Raw genomic sequence first — 20,400 nt, 5'->3', positions numbered from 1 at the left:
AATTATTGTTCTAGGGAACATTTCCTTTTTTTCTACTCTTCTTACCTTTACCTCTCCTAGTAATTCCTCACTATATGCACAGTAGAATTAGAATTAGTGAATTAGAGACCAAGAAGGAAGTCAGGAAGAAGCATATAGAGGTGTACTTTGGGCAGTGCAAATTTTTAGAAGAATCAAAATGTTGAATTCTTCAATAATCATGAATGAAAAAAATCATTCTGGAAATCATGTAAGCTTCAGATATATGGTGAAGGAATTCTTATTTTTGAGATTTTTATTATTACATAGCCAACCTTCCAAGTCCAAGCCAAGGTTCTTTTTTAAAGTTACAACACTGTATCCCTTTGGCAGTAGTACATGTACTGAAAGTATTAATCTTTAGCTCAAATGAAAAGTGATCACCTCTTTTTTTCTCAATAACAAAAGGCTGGAACAACTTTTAATACTTATTTATTTATTGCAGTAAAAAATGCAGAATTTCTACAGCAAGCTGCTTTAGAAGAGTATGGACCAGAACTACACGTTGCTTTGAGAAGCCGAAGAGATGAACTTCACTACTTAAGAAAACTTACTGAACTTCTTTTTCCTTACATTTTACCCCCCAAATCAACAGAATGCAGGTATAAAAAGCATTTAGAGTTGTATATCTGCATTACGATATAGTACTGTAATTTTGGGGCCTGAAAGAATGAATTCTAGAGGCATCTTCCATATCACTCCTTGTTATGCTTTTGCTTGTTCAAGGCTAGTGTTAGCTCTTTACTTATGATTTTTTGATCAATCTTAAAGTAATTCTAGCACATTTAAAATGCATTTTTAAATATTAAAATATTTACTAGTGAAATATAATGTTATAGGTGACTTTATTACCTTAAAACTGATGTAATCTAGTATGGGTACTGATTTTTTTTTTTTTTTCTTTTCAGATCCCTGGCACTTCTTATAAGAGAGATTCTGCCTGGTTCTGTTTTCCTTCCCTCTATGGATTTCTTAGCAGATCCTGTAAGACTTTGGAACGTGTGAATGATTTTTATTTAATATAACTGTTTTTCCTCCTAAGTATATTGTGGTAAAACAAATGATGCACAATAGTTTAGTTGCTATGGGTTTTGACTGGGTAAAAGGAAAAAGTGTCTGGCCAACATTTTTGTTCATTTGAATGATTAACTGACTGAAACTGATTAAAATCCAATATTGTCGTGATCTCTCAAGAATGTAATTTTAATGAAGTACTACAATTCTTGTCAAACAGGAGAGTGCTATGCGAGTATAAACACCCTCAAATTGATGTATCTACATTTCAACAGGGGCTCAATTACTTGAACTTGAGCTGTATGCATATTCATAGCAGTTCAAGTAAGCCGTTCTTTTTGCAGCTGTGTTATTTTGTCTTCAGTTCTGCAAATAAGAATGCATTTATTTCTGGATGGAATGATGCCATCTTCAATTTTATTTATGTATATATATGAATAGGCAGAATTGCAGTGCTTATAAATGTATCGCATAACTGCAAGTAGAAGGTACTGTAGTCGTGTAGGTATTATTTGTTGTTTTTTTCTAAGTATTAGTATATTCATAGGTTTAAACTTGGGTGTAACATGATACTGAAATGATTTTCATCTAGTTTGTTATTTCTTTAATATTACTTTTGTACTGTGTTTTCTTGCAGGACACTGTCAACCATTTGCTGCTGATCTTCATTGATGACAGTCCAGTGAGTAAAGACAGAATTAAAACTAGCCATTTTCTTTTCCTCTGTTAAAGGAGCTTTCTTACCCAGTTGTGTTTTGTCATTTTTTTCTACAGCCTGAGAAAGCAACTGAACCTACTTCTTCATTGGTTCCATTCCTTCAGAAATTTGCAGAGCCAAGAAATAAAAAGCCATCTGTAAGCAAAGGCAGTATTTATTTGCTTTCCTGTTTTGCCTAAGTACTTTACCTGATACATTTGTCTACAGCATTTTGCTTTATGTTCTCACTGAAAATTTGAAAATTGGCTGACCGTGTTTTTAATCTCCTATTAAGGTCCTGAAACTGGAGTTAAAGGAGATCCGAGATCAGCAAGACCTTTTATTTCGGTTTATGAACTTCCTGAAACAGGAAGGGGCAGTCCATGTGCTGCAGTTCTGCCTGACTGTAGGTAAGATTATATGTGTGCTGAGGTATATTTGATGATCTTTAAAAGGTTTAAGCATTTGCACGTTTAAGTGAATGAGCCTAAGAACAAGGCAGCATTGTTACGCAAGAGATTGTCTTTCAGGATTTGTGTTCATTTAATTATGTACTGATTTTTTCAATGCTTATCTTGGCAATGTTAATGTCTGTGGACTCTAGGTTGTAACTTTATTTCTGTTTATTGATAAAGTTTGTACATTTTAAAATAGAATATCCTTGTAAGGGGAAAATTCTGGCCATAGATACAAGGTACAGCTGTATCTTTAAAACGTGGTTACTAAAGTATTCCTAACATGAGCCATACATTGTGAAAAAATTCTCGTGTTCTTTTATCTCTAAAGCCTCTGTAAAGAGCAGAAATATACCAAGAACAGGAAAACTGTTGAAAACTCCTCCTATTCAGTAACCTGTACCTTGCATTTGGTTTTACCTTTACATAAGTGTTGTCTGAAAAGCCTTTTGCTTTCCAGTGATAAGGTTTTCTGTGAAGTTTCTGTAATTTAGTGATTTATTTCAAGGTTTTTGGTCAACTAGTGGTTAATGATTGGTTTACCAAAAGAATACATTTTTTTTTGTAAACAAGTATTTCTGTGTTACATAGGAAATAATGGTTCTGTCTTCATATCCCAAGCTCATATGTACAGCAGCAAAAAATGTTTATTTAAATTAGACAGGCTTTATCTCTGAAACATTGCAGAAGTCATTAGTTATTATATAAAAGAAATATAAGTGATCTCTGTGCATTTTCTTTCTGCGCTTTCTTATGGGCTCAGTATCCTTCAAACATGTTGGCTTTTTGTCAAGAAACTCTCAGCAAAGTGATTACTAGCTTAATGCTGGTGATACGTGTAGAGGTTTCTAAGCCAACACAATTCTCTAGAGCTACTTCCTCTAGCGGGAAGGTTACTCAGACTCTGGCTATTGCTAATGACCAGTCTTTTTTCTAAGCTTCAGAATTTTCTTCCTTCTAAACTTCTCTTGCTCAATCAGATAATGACAGGACAAGGGGGAATGGTTTTAAACTAAAAGGGGAGATTTAGATTAGACATTGGGAGGAAGCTCTTTACTCAGAGGGTGGTGAGGCACTGGCACAGGTTGCCCAGAGAGGTTGTGGATGCCCCATCCCTGGAGGTGTTCAAGACAAGGTTGGATGAGGCCCTGGGCAAACTGATCTAGTAGGTGGCATCCCTGCCCATGGCAGGAGGGGGGGGTTGGGGGGTTGGAACTAGATGATCTTCAAGGTCCCTTCCAACCCAAGCCATTCTAAGATGTTTAAAGATGGTGAGTCTGTAGATTACCTTTTAAAACTGAGAGTGAGATTTATATCTCTCAAATTATGCTATCTCAACTAAATACCTACTGTAGGTGATTTTTCACTTGATAGAAATATTGTGGACTCACAAAGGAAACTAAATGCCAAAAAAACAGATGGATCTTGAAAGACTTTCTCTGAAGAAGCTTATTTCTGTCTATTAATTGAAAAACAAAGTGAATACTACCATATTTTCCCTTCTTTTTGGATAGCGTTCATGCCATTGATGTGACAAGCAATAAATCAAGTAGGATTGCACAATGATTGTGCTGAAAATATTTTTTTTTTTGTTGGGGAAGTGCATTCTAAAGTTATCCTGATACTAAAGATATTATTGATGCGTTGGATATTAGGAATGAAATAGCAGCAGAATAGGCAGATGACTAGTTTAAATGGCTGTTAAGGCTCTTCCTGTGCAATTATATCTTCATGGATTTATCCTCACTATGATAAGAAGAAATTAGTTTTAATGGCAATATATTTTTAGTAATTATATAAACACATTTAAATTTTAATAAGAACGCAGCTACCTTGATTTTTTGAGATGTCTTCTGTTTGTTTGTTTGTTTGTTTTTGCTTTGTTTTAAAGTTTTCTGAATGACTGTATCTGCTGGAAAACGAGTTGATGTTGTACGTTGCTTCAAGCTGATACTTGTTTGCCAAGTTGATCAACAAATGCATTTTCTCTCCATTAATTCTCAGAGGAATTCAATGACCGAATTTTGCGACCAGAACTATCAGACACTGAAAAAATGGCTCTTCATGAGGAAGTCCAGAAAATTTACAAAACCTATTGTTTGGATGAAAGCATTGACAAGATTAGATTTGACCCATTTATTGTGGAAGAGATTCAAAGAAGTAAGTTTGAATTTGAAAGAAATCATTTACACTGAAAATTGAACAGAATTCTGCAATAAAGTGATTGTGTTAGATGAATTAGTCTTTAATTCTTATTTTTTGTTGTAGCTTTTAAGATGTTACCCCTATGCTGTGCTTAAGCCTTGCTTTATCAGTTTATTTCTATTTTTGTCAGGCTTGTATTAAACTTTGTATTAGCTTGCAAAGAAAAGCTGATTTTTTTTTCCAAATTTTCTGTAGTTGCTGTAGGTCCATATGAGGATGTTGTGAAACTTCAAACTATGAGGTGTCTTTTTGAAGCTTACGAGCACGTACTTTCTCTCCTTGAGAATGTCTTTACTCCTATGTTCTGTCACAGTGATGAGGTAAGTCTGACAGATTTGAAATGTTAGTCCTAAAGAAAGATTGTATTTTTTTCCTAAGATACACTATTTACAAGTTACGTGCATGTGTAACTGAGAAAAGTCTTCATTTTCCAATTGGTTTTGAGTTCTGGCGTTTAACTAAATCTCAGTAAGAAAAATGAATTTATTCTAGCTCAACATCACATCAACAGAATAAAAAGAACCAATGTCTATTCATTTTTGATTTAATAATTTATGTATAGCGCTGCTCTTGCAAAATCCATCTCTCCCCACACTCTCCCTTCTTTTACAATTGCAATTTTGGTGCAAAAGTAATCTTCATAATAGACCCATCACACTTCAGAATATCTGTATTTTCTTTTTAAAATGAAATGGTACTTACAGTTACAAAGATTTTGTATAGGCTCCTTCAATGTTACTTCTTCCAAAATTTGAAAGTCTAGTGTGTGTTCTTAGGAAGATCATTCAAAGTGATGTGTTAGGAATTTGAGATGGTTCTATGATTAGTGATGAAAACTGGGTTCTGAATGCATGTTTAAAATTCTTCCTGTTGGCTGCACAGCTGTTTAAAGCCTTCTAATAGGAAACACTTTAAACACAGTAGTTGATTGAGTTCTTGTCCCTTTTAGAGTTTGTATAAATCAGGCTGCGTGCTAAGCTTCTCACATTTGAGGCAGATTGTATTGACTGCACTGCAGAGAAAGAACTGGGGGTTCTGGTGGACAGACTTGTTAGAGAGGGTCCAGTGGAGGACCATGAATTTGATCAGAGGTCTGGAGCACCTCTCCTGTGAAGAAGCCTGAGAGAGCTGGGGCTGTGCAGCCTGAAGAGAAGGCTCCAGAGTGACCTCATTGCAGATGATCAGTACTTAAAGGGGGCTTATAAAACAGATGAAGAGCATTTTTTTGCTTTGTCAGCCAATGACAGGATGAGGGGGAATGGTTTTAAATTATTAGAGGGGAGATTTAAATTGTATGGAAGGAAGAAATTCTTCACTCAGAGGGTGGTGAGGCCCTGGCACAGGCTGCCCAGAGAAGCTGTGGATGCCCCATCCCTGGAGGTGTTCAAGGCCAGGCTGGATGGGGCTTTGGGCAACCTGGTCTAGTGGGTGGTACCCCTGCCCATGGCAGGGGGGTTGGAAATAAATGATCTTTTCCAACCAAAAGATCATTTCCAACCTGAGCTGTTGTATGATTCTCTGACTTACTCTGGAAATGGGAACTTGCCTCACGTGGTGTTACACTTCATAAAGTGTATCTCTCAAAAATGATATTGATGGTCACCTTTTCAGTAATAGCTGTAGTGCTGCAGATGTTTGATTTTAGCAAGGAGAGACATGGATTACAGTGCCTAGTTTTAGTTTGTTCGAATTACAAGGCTATGTAAACTAAAATATGTAGTCCTGGGAGCATTTACTACAATTGCAATCTGTCCTTTTCTGGATGAATGTTCTAGCTCCTCAATTATGGTCAGCTTGCCTTTTACTTCTGATTTTTTTTTTTTTTTGGTATTGTGCAATGTTATTGCATAGGAGCCCTCACCTCAGTCCAATGTTTTCTTTGATACCTTATTTTTCTGTTATAGTACTTCAGGCACCTTTTAAGAGGAGCAGAGTCACCGACACGCAATTCAAAGTTTAACAGGTAGGTGTGGTAGAATCTTTAAGGTTTTTTTCTTTGTTTTCTAGCCGAAAGTTTCAAAATATTAAACTATGGAATTTTTGCTACTGCCTGATACTAACCAGTGGTACTTCTCTTAAATTGACAGGTTACATGTTGAAAGAGTAAGCAAAAATTATACAGGCTGTTTCTTTGATTTGAAGTGTTTTCTATAAAAGATTTTAAAATCTGATTTTAGACCTCAATGTTTGAGAAGGGGAAAAATAAATGTACAATGAGGAAAAAAATAAGAAAATCAACACTTTATTTCCATCTTACAAGTGACTAATTATGAATACCATTTTGCTGTGAAATGCTGGGTCACCTTGGATTTCAGCTCTTAAAGAGATTGTGTAGCCAATTCGTTCATGCTATGACAATTCTCTCTTGCTGTGACAAGTAAGATTTGCTAATTCTTCTAGCTCAAACATATTTTCTGTCCCCTCAATTATCCACATTCATTGCAGAAATGTAGTGTCAGGAGCTTTGTTTCTGGGTTAGGGCTATATACTTGCGTGACACCTTCAGGCTCCAGGAGTCTGTGAACAAGAAAAGTAAGCATCACTTGTGGCATGAATGAGAGAGCTCTTCCACTGTGGGCTTGGGACAAGTAAGTGTCAGGACTCTTTTCATCTCTTTTCTCCTGTTTTGGATGTCTCAGTCATATACAAAAATCAATTACTTTTACATTCTAGCCAAAAGAAGGAAAACTTAAGTGAGACGGTTTTTAATTTGGGTAGGCTTTCTTTCTTGGTATGAACTAAGATCAACAGTAACTGTACCTTCAGGAGGAGTAACAGCAAATTATTTAACTTTTTCTGCATAGACACATACTGAGCAACAGCCCTCTTGACTCATAGCCTACTATGAGTTTTAAGTAATGTGAGATCCCTTTCTCCTCTAATGTTCTTCAAAAACTGCAGTTTTTCTCTTGCATCTCCAGCTGTAACATCTATATGTAGTCCTTGTAGTTCTCACGGATCCAAGGCTTCAGCTTAAGAGTAGTGCTTTCTCAGACTGGTGCTGACAAACTTCTGTTCCTTAGCAAGGAAGCGTAGAAGGCAGCTTGGCCAAACTCTGTTTCTCCCTTACATGATATTTCACTATGAATGGTGACCTTAAACCACACTCCAGTTTTTGTTGAAGATGTCTATAGGTTTTCATGCAGACCTAAAAATCTGCCTTCTGGTATCTTCTCCAAAATAATTCATGTTAAGGGTGAAAGTATCCTATCACACACATCTTAAATCTAGTTAAGTTGTGAAAACATTTAGGCTACCTTCTTGGTTCTTTCCTTTCCAAAAAAGAAAGGGTGAAAGTAGAGGCAGTCTGTAGGTGGAGTTTTGGAAATAAATCTTTACAAAATAAGCAAATCTTATGTTTGGGGACCGTTGTCGTACATTTCCTTGGAGTTCAAGCAGCATCTACAGTGTTACAGCTAAAATGAATCTGTTTTAAATTTTAGAATGATCTGAATGCCCTGAGTCAACACTATGGCTTGCTGCCTGAGATACTGTATATTCCTGAAGTGGTGCCTCTGTGAATATTCCTATGACACAGAGGTCCTATCTGAAAGTAGTTGCTTGTTGCTTTGGAGTTTCTGTCTGCAGAATCTGCTATGGACAATGACTGCCAGAAAAAATAAAGAAATTACTTATGGGATTATCCCAAATGTTATCCACATGCATATACCTCATCCTGCCTCTTCTTCCTTCTTCTAGCATTAGTTCCAGCTGAGTGAAATTGCAGGCAAAGAGATTAGTTTTCTTTTCCACATCTTTGATTTGATGCTTTGCTTTGCATGTATTGCATAGATGATGCTTTTTAACAAGTCTGAGATCAAGTAGTTGACTGGCAATCCCAGTGGAATGGACATGAGGACAATGTGTTGAAAGATTTTAGTTATCGTAAGACAATGTCATCTGTATAGAGCAGTTTCTAGAGAATACAGTGGGGAAAGTAGGAGGAGTATACACTGATACATATATCAGTGTATAATTTCCATTTTTAATCAGTTTTTTTTTAACTGTATAAAGCAATCAGAATTTCTTGTGTATGGATCAGACAGACAACATCTGATGAAAACTGTTGAGTTGATAAATGACCACCCTCATAGTAAAGAAATTTTTCTTGATATCTAATTTGAGAAGAAGCATTATGATTTGTCATCATTGGGTTAGCAATCAAATTAAAACAGTTTTCAAGTTAAGGTCCAAGTAGAAGAAATTATTAACAACTTTGGGGAGTGGTTAGGAATAAAACGCCCAGAATTAAGTAATTGTATGTAATGTAATTGTTTCTGTTAGTCATCATCAGGTCCAGTTTGCTAGGATATGTTTCCACTTTCACAGTTACCGTGACTTAAGACAGTGCAAAATGCCTTAGAAAGTAGATCCTATTGCAAAACAAAATCTGAAATTTTAATATTCTGATCCAGTAAACTATATAATATTGTATCAGTTTGTCCAGAGTTCAGTAGCTCCAGTGAATTAAAAATGAATCATGTGCAGTGGCTGTATTTATGGATAAACTTAAACATTTTGATTGGAATTACTGGGTTGATGACTGAGGCATTGATTCCATGTACCAAGTTATGCAAGATGTCAAAAAGAAGAGACAATTCTTAAAATACTTTATTTTTTTTTTCTAATTAAAAGTGTTTTCTACTTTATCTAATACATATGACTTTATTATATAAAATAAGTCCATAGGCTTTTCTTCATATTAACCAAATGAACTAGATTCCTACGTGACTTTCCAATATAGATTACAGAAGAAGTTTGCTACCTGCTTGGCACCTTGTGAAAGGTAACTTGAACAACGAAAGTCAGCAGAAGCAGCTACTGATTTAAAAAGAATGAATGCCAGTGAACGCTCAAAAGTTTTAATAACTAAGGTTTTAAATTCAAAGGCAATGGTGCTGATGACACGTGCAGGCTCCTGTTCTTATTTCTCTTTGTAAAGAGTTTAGGTCAGGAACTCTATTCTACCATGGCTTTGATTAATCTGTAGTGATGGTCCAAGCCCTAGTCAGTATTGTTGAGATAGGTCTGTAATTTTTTTTTATTTTTTATTTTTACATTATTTTCTCCTGGGCTCGGGGGTAATTTTTGTGCCTGTTGTTGCAGAAGTAGCCTGAGTTTGGATGACTTCCGGTAAGTCTATCTAACACTCAATAAATGTTGTGTGCTACTTGTGCTGCATCTATCATTACTACATCACACAGCCTTTATAACAGCAATTAATCATCCGTTTTACTTTTAAAAACGTGCAAATGTCATATTTTAACTGCATTTCTCCCCATGTCATCTTCACATTTGTTTAGAAATTGCTTAATTACTAATTTTCATAAGTTTGCAAAATATTAATATTCTTTGCTGTTAACTATTTGTCTGTTGTTAGCTTGGAAATACATTTACATAACTTGAAGTGTTTTTTTGCCTGTGATTTTTAGCTCTTCCAAAGTTTTCCACAATTTTCTTCCCTGCATATCATATTTCCAGATTGTGTTTGAGGTTTCATCCACTTAACTGCTCGTTTTACCTTGTACAGCTGTGTCTAGTAGAATTGCCTTGGCATTGCATGCAAACATAACTGCTTTATGAGTATTATGTTTAAAGTTAAATACTCAAAGACAGCAATTTCCCAAATTAATCATCTATGCAGCCTTTCTTGTGACTGTCAGAGGTTTGATTACAACATGTGCTTTTTTTTTTATATATAATTTTCTTTATTCATGCTCTAGGTAGTCTGTGGTCACTCATTAACGTCTTAATAGCTGCTCAGTGGTTTTTCTCATTATTTGTGCTGCTTCAAATACATTCTATCCAAACTCAGAAAAAAATCTTTTCATTATGGGCTTTTCCTTTGTATTGTCAGTGGTAGCATCGGTATTTATGTATTACTCATAGCGTTCTTGAGTCTTGAGGGAACATCAGCAACTTCATTTTACAGATTAGGAATCAAGTTAATGGAAACTTTTAAATTTTTTATGTGCCAATTCAGTGTATGGGGTTATAATTTGCTAGTGTGCTGGGCAAGAAATAGCATTAATATAATTTAGCTTGTTGGTTTTAAGTGCAGCTCTGCACACTCAGCATTTCTCCTAATCAAGTGTAGGGATTTGGGCCAAAAAAAAAATGATACTCTGATTTCATACATATCTATCAGTTTGTCTGATAGATTCAGCCTATCTAGTGGTACTTTACCATGCAGAGGTTCACAGCAGTTTTCTTCAACTGCATAGCCCTGACTTGAGGGCCACTTGAGATCTGTTCTGTGCACTGAACGAGCCAGGGATCCTATAAGAAAATTATTTTGTGACCCTCCATGATTAAGGAATGGCAATCTGTGTCCTGCAATTCCTAGCTCTTGAGTGATTAACAGCTCTAATTTTTTTTGTTACATTTATGTAAATTCTGCAACTCTAAATAAATAAATAAATAAATAAATCTGACCTGCTGTCATCACATCATTCATCGGGAATGTTGGCACTTGCAGACTCTCCCTCTCAGAGCCTTGCCTTGATAGTCTAACATTGCTGTTTTGTGGATCAGCACTAGAGGGAGTGGGATATTTTCCCAATAAAAAGTTTTGTTTGTATTTGTTGACAGTAGCAGACTGGCAAGTCTTGGCAGACTTGGTTCCTCTTCCAAACTGGCCACTGCCTCTCCTCTTTCTTCTTCCCCGCTTTGAACCTGGCCATGTCTTAATCCCATCTGTTCCCTTTCACCTAGCCTCAAGTTCTTTCTTCTATTTCTACCTAGCCAGTGAATCTGTTATTTTCCATCCTGATTCTTGGGTGTTTTTTTAATTTTGCTCAGCTTCTTCAAAAGTCTGAACATGCAGTTATCTCCATGTCTCTACTAACTTCCCCAGATTTTGTCCATGCTCATCTAATCTTGTTTATGCTCTGTGTGCTTGCTCAAGTGTTTTTTACCAAACCAGTCCTATGTTTTTACCATATTTTGCCCACTGTGTGTCTGTGTAGCCTCTGAGTCACCAGTGTGTTCTTAACTTGTGTTTATCACTGTGAAGAGAGGGCCATCCTAGGTTGTCAACTTAAAACTGTTCCAGTGTAGTACTATTCGTGAGGTATGGTCTTACAGGCACAGCTGTATTCTGCCTACTGCTAGAGCCTTAGCAGAGGGAAAACAAACCTTCACAAATCCAAGCCTGGGATACTCTACTAAATCTGCAAGCTTGCACAAATTTGCAGTTCTCAAGACTTCGAATAGTAAAATTTTGACAGGAATGACAAAAACTTCAAAAGTCAAGTCAGAAGTATAAAGCATTCACCTTCTTATAAAGCTGTTTAGCTTTGAATACCATTCATATGCTGCTAGCCTTGTGTTTAAGCTCCTGCACATGCTTCAGGTAGATCCCAGATGTGGAAGAAGTTCAGTTCAGCTCAATAGCACACAGAAGTTGTTTTTAAATTGAGTAGGATTGTTTGAGCATGGATTAATGCTGCAGTCAGGCAACCTTATCTTTGGTTAGCAGAGATGGAAAAGAGAGATGGTGCCTGCCTCTGTTGGAGCTGGTAATGATAAGAGAGAGCAAAAGCAAAAGACTTGAAAGAACAGTGGATTATTTATGCAATTTTAATCATGTACACAGTCTGGGTAAACTTTATAAACAGGAAGATGTTTTTTGCTAGTAACACAGAGGTGATTTGAGTCAGCAACTGGTGATGGCTGCATAGTTTTATGAGGGATGGAGACATGTTACCTGCTTGTTTTGTTACTAATTACTAAAAAGTAGTATTGACATTTTTCATTTAAAGGAAATCCACGTTTATTTAGGATATTTTTGGTACTGTAAAATATTAATTGTCCTTTGAGTCTTAGTAATCTGTAATGTTCTTCCCTATTAACTGTATGTATCAAATCGCTGTAAGTAACCTCAGGTTGATTCCACACACAATAAACATTTTTCTTCCCAGAGTTAGTCATGACTTGCATTTCTACTTAAGAAACAGTCTTCTCTACTAAGCCTTCTGTAAGGCCATAAGAATGCTGTGAAATTGTTCTCTCAGTGTAGAGTGCTATTCCTGCCCAAACTGTCTTGTTCTGTAACTTGTTGCTTCTAGGACTCATTATCGTGAGTTGCTTTATTTCTTAAGAAAATGTTACGTCTTCATCTTTCATTCAGGCTGACTCTTCAAGCCAAGATTTTTCAGTTGCATCTGTTTTGTCTCATGCTCAGTCTTGTTCCTTGTGCATTCCTTTTGTCTGTCCCTAATGCTTAAAAGTCAAGATCTATCTTGAATCGTACATGCTTGTAAAATTCTGGGATGTTTATGTGAAAAGTGCATCTAACTACACCATTTATAGTACTTGGCAACAGTGGATAAATGTTTAAATGAGAGTACATGGAAAAGGACAGAGTTAGTGACCTTCTAGGTCTGCATGCCCGTAGGAATACCAGAGTCTCTGCTGTCATAACAAAATTGTTTTGCATAGTTAATTGTTTATTCTATGGACTGCACTGCTGTGATGTTGTTATAAGAGTGCTAATGTTAGCTCATAGTTAAGCAGATGGGAAATCCAAACCAATCAAGAAATTCTTGGTAAGAAATAATTGGTAAGACCAATCAAGAAATTCTGATGATTGATCAATAAACAAGTTTGCCATAAATGAATTTTAAGTTAGGTGGAATTGTAGAGGTATTGACTATGTGGGTTTGCTTTTTTTATTTCTCCTCTTAATCTGCAAATTCTGGGCAATGACCTGCTGAGCTGCTGTGTAATATGCCCTGTACTGTGAACTCTGGCTTCTGTAATCCTAGGACCACACAGAAAAGAGGAGAATCATTTGGAATCAGCAGAATAGGCAACAAAATAAAGGGTGTATTCAAGAGTTCTGCAATGGAAGGAGCTATGCTGCCTAATTATAACTTAAATGAAGGAGAAGATGACTTTGTGAGTAAAAGCTCTATGTTTTTTACTTGACCTTAATCATTTTGTTTTCCTTCCTATTTGAAAATGTGAAGTTTGTCTTTTTTGATGTCTTCATTGCAGGTATTCCATAAATAACGTAATCAGAAACCAGCAACTTAGCCTCATTTTCCATGTATTTGTTCATAAGTCAAGGCTACGTCCCCAGTTACCTTTTGAGCTTTAGTAGAGAGAAATAATAAAAGTAGTATTGTCAGATTGTTTTCTAAGCAATTAATTTTTCTCTAAAAAACATACTGTGCCATTTTATAGTTCTGGGTGATAAGATACTCATGGGACATGGCTTTTACTTTGAAATTTGCCACAAGGCCTTAAAAATATTAAATAAATTAATGGAGAAATTGCTATGAAGTTGGTCCATGATCCATTGTATTCTCTCATGATCATGAACTAAGTAGTTGTTTCTAATTTGTCTTGGGTGTCAACTTCAACTAATGTTTTTCTTTGCAAACAGCAGTGAATAGAGCCAGTGGTAGAATTATTGCTCGAGATGTTTCTGTCTGAAGCACAGTTGAGGGATAAATGGAGAATTTTAAAAGAAGCGGGAGAATTGGTCAGATATTGGTAGAATTTTTTTTTAACAATGTGTCTTCAGCCTTTTGTACCTGTTGTTCACCAAACGACATGTTTATCACCTTGATTAACTGCTAGCTCATTTTCCACAACCTAAATAGAAGTTTAAATACAAATTTATGTTATTAATCTTGTTCAGAATTGTGTTCAGAGGAAGGTGGAAAAGAATCAGCAATGTAGAACTAGAAATGAATTTTCTTTAAATTGAGAATTTTCTGCATTTCTTAATATTCTTCTCTTTGTATAATTCATGTCTTTTAAATTGTTGCAATTAATTTCTTGGGCACTTAAGTTCTTGTTGATGTCATTTATCTTGTAACTCTTGGGAGGCCAGATTCTGATGAAAATGGGTTAATTTTCCAACATTGCTTTACAGGCTCTAGTAGCCAAGGGATATAGAAGTATAATTCCCGTATAATAAGGGAATTATGAGTAGTAAAAGTATTATTGAAGCAGTTGTACTAAAGCTTAGAGAGGGAACATGTTTTTGTTTCAGAGCACAAGAAATTACTTGTGAGAAGTTCCTGAATTCAGTGAGAGACAGACAATGTAGATTTTAATCTTTATGGAGAAAACTGACAATGTTTTTTTAGGCAAGAATAGAAAGTTTTAAGTGCAGCATCATTTCAAATCCTTTTATTAAATACATTCAGGAGAAGGGAGGATACTACGCTTTTACCAAAATCACTTTGTCTAAACATTGGGAAATACCTCACTCCTTTCACTTGGTAAGCATGGGTGGGAAGAAGAGTAGGGAAAAGAAAACACCTAAACAATGGGAAAGTTCGTATACATCCAATGAGCTGGACAGACCTGTGGCTTCACTTCCTGAGTGAATATGGAATATACAGAATTTAATAGTTTAACAGTATCACAGTAAGCGCTGAAATGCAGTTTCCTGGTGAGTGTCACATAGTCAGAGGAGCTGTCCTAGTCAAAACATGATCTGGCAAGTGCTTCAGACAGTATAATTGTAAAACAGCAGCAGTGCAATACACAAACCTAGCAACTTTTGATTAGTACATGTGCAGAACAAATGGGATTCATTTCTTACTCTAGAGTTTGATCTCAATATGGTATTGAAGTAATTGGTGTTCATGTAAACTGGGCGGATTCAAGGTAGATAGAAGGTGAAGAATGGTAGTGAAATGGAGGTCTGTGCAATATTAGAAAAGTCAGAACAACGTCTCAGCTTCAGTTTTTTTTTTTTTTTTTTTTTTTTTTTGAGAAAGTCTTATTGGCTACCATTAAAAGCCTGTATGAAAAATCATGTGGTTTAAGGAAATCACGTACAGATAGAAGTACATGTAAGTACTAGCATCCTTCTGTGGCTCTGAGTGATAGCTTTGTAAGCTGCTAACATGATAACAGTAATTCCATGAAACGAGACTTGGTCTTTTGTAAACTAAATTTAAATATAACAAGATGTTGTGCATATTGTATCATGGGTATTGTTCCCAGGTTGGCAAGAAGACCTGTAGGCTCGGATTTGTGTCTCTGTTGGGTGAAATAAACAGAGACTGAGCCAACTGATAACTGTGATAGACTGGGGGCCTGATTAGAAAGGATTATAACCCCCAGAAATTCATGCTTCCTGGATTGTAATTAATGAAGTGCTGTGGTTCCCGTAGTGGGAATACCTGAGAATACGCATAGCATTAGTGCCAAAACCAGGCTGGAAGTCAGGTGATGGATTGAGGGAAGTTACAAAAGTGTGGAACTGCTGCTGATGGAGTACAGCCTCAGAAGGGTCAAGTGAACAAGACAGCGAGTTTATGGCCCCTCTATAAGCATCTCAAAAGACAGCTGACCTCTATATCCTGTCCTTATGCTACCTCTGTGCAGTGGTGTCAGTGCAATCTCTGTGTCAGCCACTAGGGTAATACAATGCATAAAACTAAATGAGAAGTAAGAGTTGCAAGCGAGGGTAAATTAAAGGAAGAAAGAAACTAGAAAATGTAGGCAAGAGTTGAGTTTTGATGAAGTCTATACCTAAGCAAGTAGTTGCTGCTCAGAGAGTATCTGTCCCATTTATTCCATTCTTCTGTAAGTTAGTCCTACAGTTGTATCATGTAATTTGTTTGTTTCAGGCTTGGTTTATTTTTGATTAATTTGGTTTATTTTTGATTAATTAATTTTGATTAAGTGAAAGAGCACAGCCTGTGATTTAGCCCTCAAATTGTGAACTATCTTAGCAGAGTGCATTCTATGTGGAATTGAGACTGCTCTTTGCCTGCCACAACTTCGCTTTTTGCTGAGTAAATTGGGTAAATGGAAGGAAAAAGTGTGGTGGTTTTACATGCATCAGGGACTGGCCGCAGCCCCCATTCCCTGTTCCCCTGCACCACTCGGGGGAGGAGGTAGAAGAGGGTGGATGAGGGGAAGGTGGTTTTAGCTTCCCACTGTTCTAGTCTGCTAGTGATAGGCAATAAATTACATTAATCTCCCTACACTGAGTCTGTTTTATCCATGATGACAGCTGTTGAGTGATCTCCCTGTCCCTATCTCAACCCATGGGTTTTCATCATATTTTTGCCCCCTGGCCTTTTGAGGAGTGAGAGAGCAACACGGAGAAGCTTAATTACCTGTAGGTATGAAACCACCTCAGTGAGTTGAACCATTTGTGTTTCAGCTGCAGCTGAGTCACGGTTGTGTGAATATTGTAGCACAGCCAAAATGCATTTGTTAATACGTGGGGAGCCAAATCTGCAACTCATGAAATTATTTCAGGGATGCTGTAGTGCTATACTGCATTAATTAGATTATCCCAACCCAGGCAAAGCTTGTTAAGTCATCTAGGCTTTTGCCTTTGTGGGGAGTTCAGCTGTAAATTGTGAAGCTTAAGGGAAAAGAACTTAAAATTAAACTCAAGCTTTTCAGTTTGCTTTAGTTTCATGTTTAAAATTTGTACGTTAAAATTTTCTATTTTCACTTTAATAAATGGTGGTATTCTTAAGTCTATATAGTTGAGTCTAAGACCAGCGCTACTCTTCCTTTTCACAGGTGCTGTCTCATTTGCAGAAATAATTTTCATTACTTCTGGTCGCTTTTCTACTATTCTTTGTTCCACCTGCTGAATGAGAATCAGCTTAACCATTGTTTGTACAAATAAATTGCTTCCCAAGGATAGCTGCTTAAGCTTGGATTTTTCAACTTAAATGTTTAAGATAATCTTTGTTTGTGATCCTAAAAAAAAAATACGGTACCAGAACATAAAAATTTAGTGCACTGAGTATCAGTTTGGTGATTCATTACCTGTGGGAAGTTTAGCCTGTTTGTAATGAGCAGTATCAGGAACGTAAAGCATGTCAGTGTGGTGCTGGGATCACAGATCCAGTTTGGGAGGATTTCTTCAACGTTCACATGGCACTGGTTCTAAGGCCTTCTTGCATACAGAAAAAACAGCTTCGTATTTTATGGTGTGGAGTCTGAGTCTATGAAACCCAGCAAGGGTTAGATCTCTGTTGCTCCCTGGTGCCTCTCTTTATGGGAATGTGATGCTGAAACTGGAACTGATGGGAAACGCAGTGATGCTGACGATGGCTTTGCATAAAACTAGCTCTGGCCTGTGGAAATAATTCACTCCCAGTCTTGGCTGTGTTGCACCTTAAAGAGCAAGTCAAAATCATGTGTCTGCAGCATACTCCATCACACTCAGCTTTTGGGTGGGAGCCCTGTTAGATTGGTACATTGTTGACTTCTGTCTCATGTGTTTAGATAGCTTCTTGGCCTGACCTAATAAGCTCGAGTCTTCAGTTTGAGTACCAGTATGTTGGAAAATGCAGCACAGCTAAATCTGCACTGTTCCTGTAGCACTCAGATGGTCTGTGTCGAAGACATTCTTCTAGCTGTCTCTTCTTGTGTGCTTTGCTTCTCTCTCCCCTCTCTCTCTTCTCTGAAGTATCAGATATGAAATTTGATAGCACTACAAAAGTTTTCAGTTATTATTAAAATTTGCTAACTTCAGTTTAATCTGCAGTCATTCTAAAAATAAAGAGTTATCTACCTGAAAACTCCATTAATTATACGGATTTTTGTTCTTTTTTCCCTAGTGATCTGGAGCATGTACTTAAAGACTTGATTCTTTTACTGTCATATATGTTTTGCAAAGGTAGACTGAACCTACTAAAATAGAACTCTATTGAATGTTTAACTCTAGTCAATGTTTGAATCTTCACAGATTGAAGAAGGTGTTATGGTGATGGAAGATGATTCTCCCGAGGAAGCTGTTACTACCCCAAATACACCCCGCAACCTTTCTGCATGGAAAATTAGCATCCCATATGTAGACTTTTTTGATGATCCCTCCTTGGAAAGAAAAGACAGAAAGGAGAGAATTCCAGTGTTCTGCATTGATGTGGAGAGAAATGATAGAAGGGCAGGTATGGGATGTTGTGGATAAATAAAATGTCATTTAAAAATTAACTCAAAATACTGTTATGATGTATTCTGATAGCTGTTTCCAGTGTGTTAGGCATACTTGTTTTTTTTTCTGATTTCAAAATAAAGACTTGAAAGTTCTGGGGAAGTGTATTTGAAAGCTAAACGATTACATTTAATATTTACAAGTTGAGAATTGACTCTGCAGCATGAATCAGTTCCACGTAGACTTCATGCAAAAGTTTGAGAATTTCTTTTTCCAAAAGAGAAGGGAAAAAAGTTGATCCTGTGATTCATATTAACGGACACCTGGCATATTTTTCTTTCACCCTCTTTGAACTGTGTAATAATGAATAATGTTTTTTTTCTATGACCTTAAAATATAACTTTTAGCAAAATAAGCTATTTTTATTGGGAACCACCCTGACCTGCAGATAGTTCAGTATTTAGGTAGTAAGACATCCATATTGAGTCAAAGAATAGCATTGCACTGGGACTTCATGGATTTGTGTTATAATAATACTTCCACAGTAAGCAGGAAGTTTTTAAGAGCTGTGTAGTGATATCTTCCAGGAGAAAGAAGGATAGAAGCTGATGGTGCAAAGGATGTATTCAGCAAGTAATATTTCTGTAAATCACTTGGTTAAAAGCTTGAAAAATAGATCTAACATAGTCGTAATACATTTTAAAGTTATGCAGTGCTCTACTGATTAGTATTTAGGAAATCACTTAATGGGATAATTTCCTTGCTAGTACCTTTTCTCTCTGTCTAGTATGCATTTTAATTTAATACTTTAATACCTAGCTGGGTTTTTTTTTTAATTACTGCAATATGGGGGACTAATATTGAGGTCTTTCCTATAATAATCCAACATATAAAAGTCTAACATATACTTGCTGTTGCTTAATTCATCTATCAAGTGGTATATAACCTGGTTTATCTTTTACTACTGTATTTTTTTTTTGTTTCCTCAGTTGGGCATGAGCCTGAACACTGGTCTGTCTACAGGAGGTACCTTGAATTTTACGTGCTCGAGTCCAAGCTAACGGAGTTTCATGGTATGTTCTCTGTCACCTAGAAACCTACTTTCCCACTACTGTGATTGTTATTCAGTACTGAGCTGGAATTTAAAATAAAGAAAACAGTGTTTGCTCTGTTACAAGAATAATTTAACCTGCTTGATATCTTTATTAGGTACATTTCCTGATGCTCAGCTTCCTTCAAAGAGAATCATTGGCCCCAAGAACTATGAGTTCTTAAAATCCAAGAGGGAAGAGTTTCAGGAATATCTGCAGGTATCAAACTTCTGAAGGAGAGAATATGCTAAGCTAAGAATAAAAAACTAATAAATATCTGCTATTTTTATTTGTTGTTTCTAAGTAATGGATTATATAAAGGGTTCAAGTGGACAAGTAAAGCTTGCAGGTAAAGTTTCATGTGACTGAAAACAAATATTTCGGAGATGACAGTATCTATGGTAATGTAATCTAGTGGGTTGGCACCTCTGCCCATGGCAGAGGCATTGGAACTAGATGATACTTCAGGTCCCTTCCAACCCAAGCCATTTTATGATAATGTTCTTTGTGTATATATTTTTTGCTATAGACAAACTGATTTTTTGAAGATTAAAGTACTTATATTTCTCTTTCTGTCAATTTCAAAGAAACTTCTGCAACATCCAGAACTAAGTAACAGCCAACTTTTAGCTGACTTCCTGTCCCCTAATGGAGGAGAGACTCAGTTTCTTGATAAAATGTTGCCCGATGTGAATCTTGGTATGTAATATGCAGTTGTTTGTGCTAACAAATAATAATACTTCTGATACTGTGATTGAATACTGGTAGTAATGAATAGATACTGTTGTGTGAGGATATGCATATGGGAAATAACAACTCTGCTCCTTCACAGCTCTTGTAATTACTGTTCACAAAGTAAGGTATGCTAGTACTTTCTCCTTAAAGAAAAAACACATTTTAAGATTATGGAAAAAAGCATTTAAGTGGTTGCTTTGCACCTTTATGTCAGCAAGCAAGGTGATAAGATTTCTCTAACAAATTTCATAGGACAAGAAGACTTAGGGCATTGTCACAAGTTACATCTCTACGAGTCAGTCATTTTTT

General features: G+C 36.3%; 1 protein-coding gene across 2 annotated transcripts in view; it reads left to right on the top strand.

Annotated features, from left to right (window-relative positions):
* Positions 1-20,400, top strand: part of SNX14 (sorting nexin 14) — a 52,931-nt gene that overhangs the window by 18,915 nt on the left and 13,616 nt on the right. Inside the window, exons 8-21 of one of the 2 annotated variants that reach the window (XM_082755589.1) lie at positions 464-620; positions 927-1,002; positions 1,670-1,714; positions 1,807-1,887; positions 2,025-2,139; positions 4,189-4,344; positions 4,585-4,709; positions 6,294-6,352; positions 9,496-9,522; positions 13,158-13,290; positions 18,080-18,281; positions 19,255-19,338; positions 19,475-19,575; positions 19,944-20,055. In XM_082755589.1, the coding sequence (XP_082611715.1) occupies positions 464-620; positions 927-1,002; positions 1,670-1,714; positions 1,807-1,887; positions 2,025-2,139; positions 4,189-4,344; positions 4,585-4,709; positions 6,294-6,352; positions 9,496-9,522; positions 13,158-13,290; positions 18,080-18,281; positions 19,255-19,338; positions 19,475-19,575; positions 19,944-20,055 (1,473 nt within the window). The remainder of the gene's footprint in view (positions 1-463; positions 621-926; positions 1,003-1,669; positions 1,715-1,806; positions 1,888-2,024; positions 2,140-4,188; positions 4,345-4,584; positions 4,710-6,293; positions 6,353-9,495; positions 9,523-13,157; positions 13,291-18,079; positions 18,282-19,254; positions 19,339-19,474; positions 19,576-19,943; positions 20,056-20,400) is intronic. The other variant, XM_082755590.1, reaches the window with a different exon arrangement.

The sequence above is a fragment of the Aythya marila genome (assembly GCF_965140915.1).
Source record: "Aythya marila genome assembly, chromosome: 3".
Classification (NCBI taxonomy): Eukaryota; Metazoa; Chordata; class Aves; order Anseriformes; family Anatidae; genus Aythya; species Aythya marila.
This window is presented reverse-complemented; position numbering and strand designations above follow the sequence as displayed.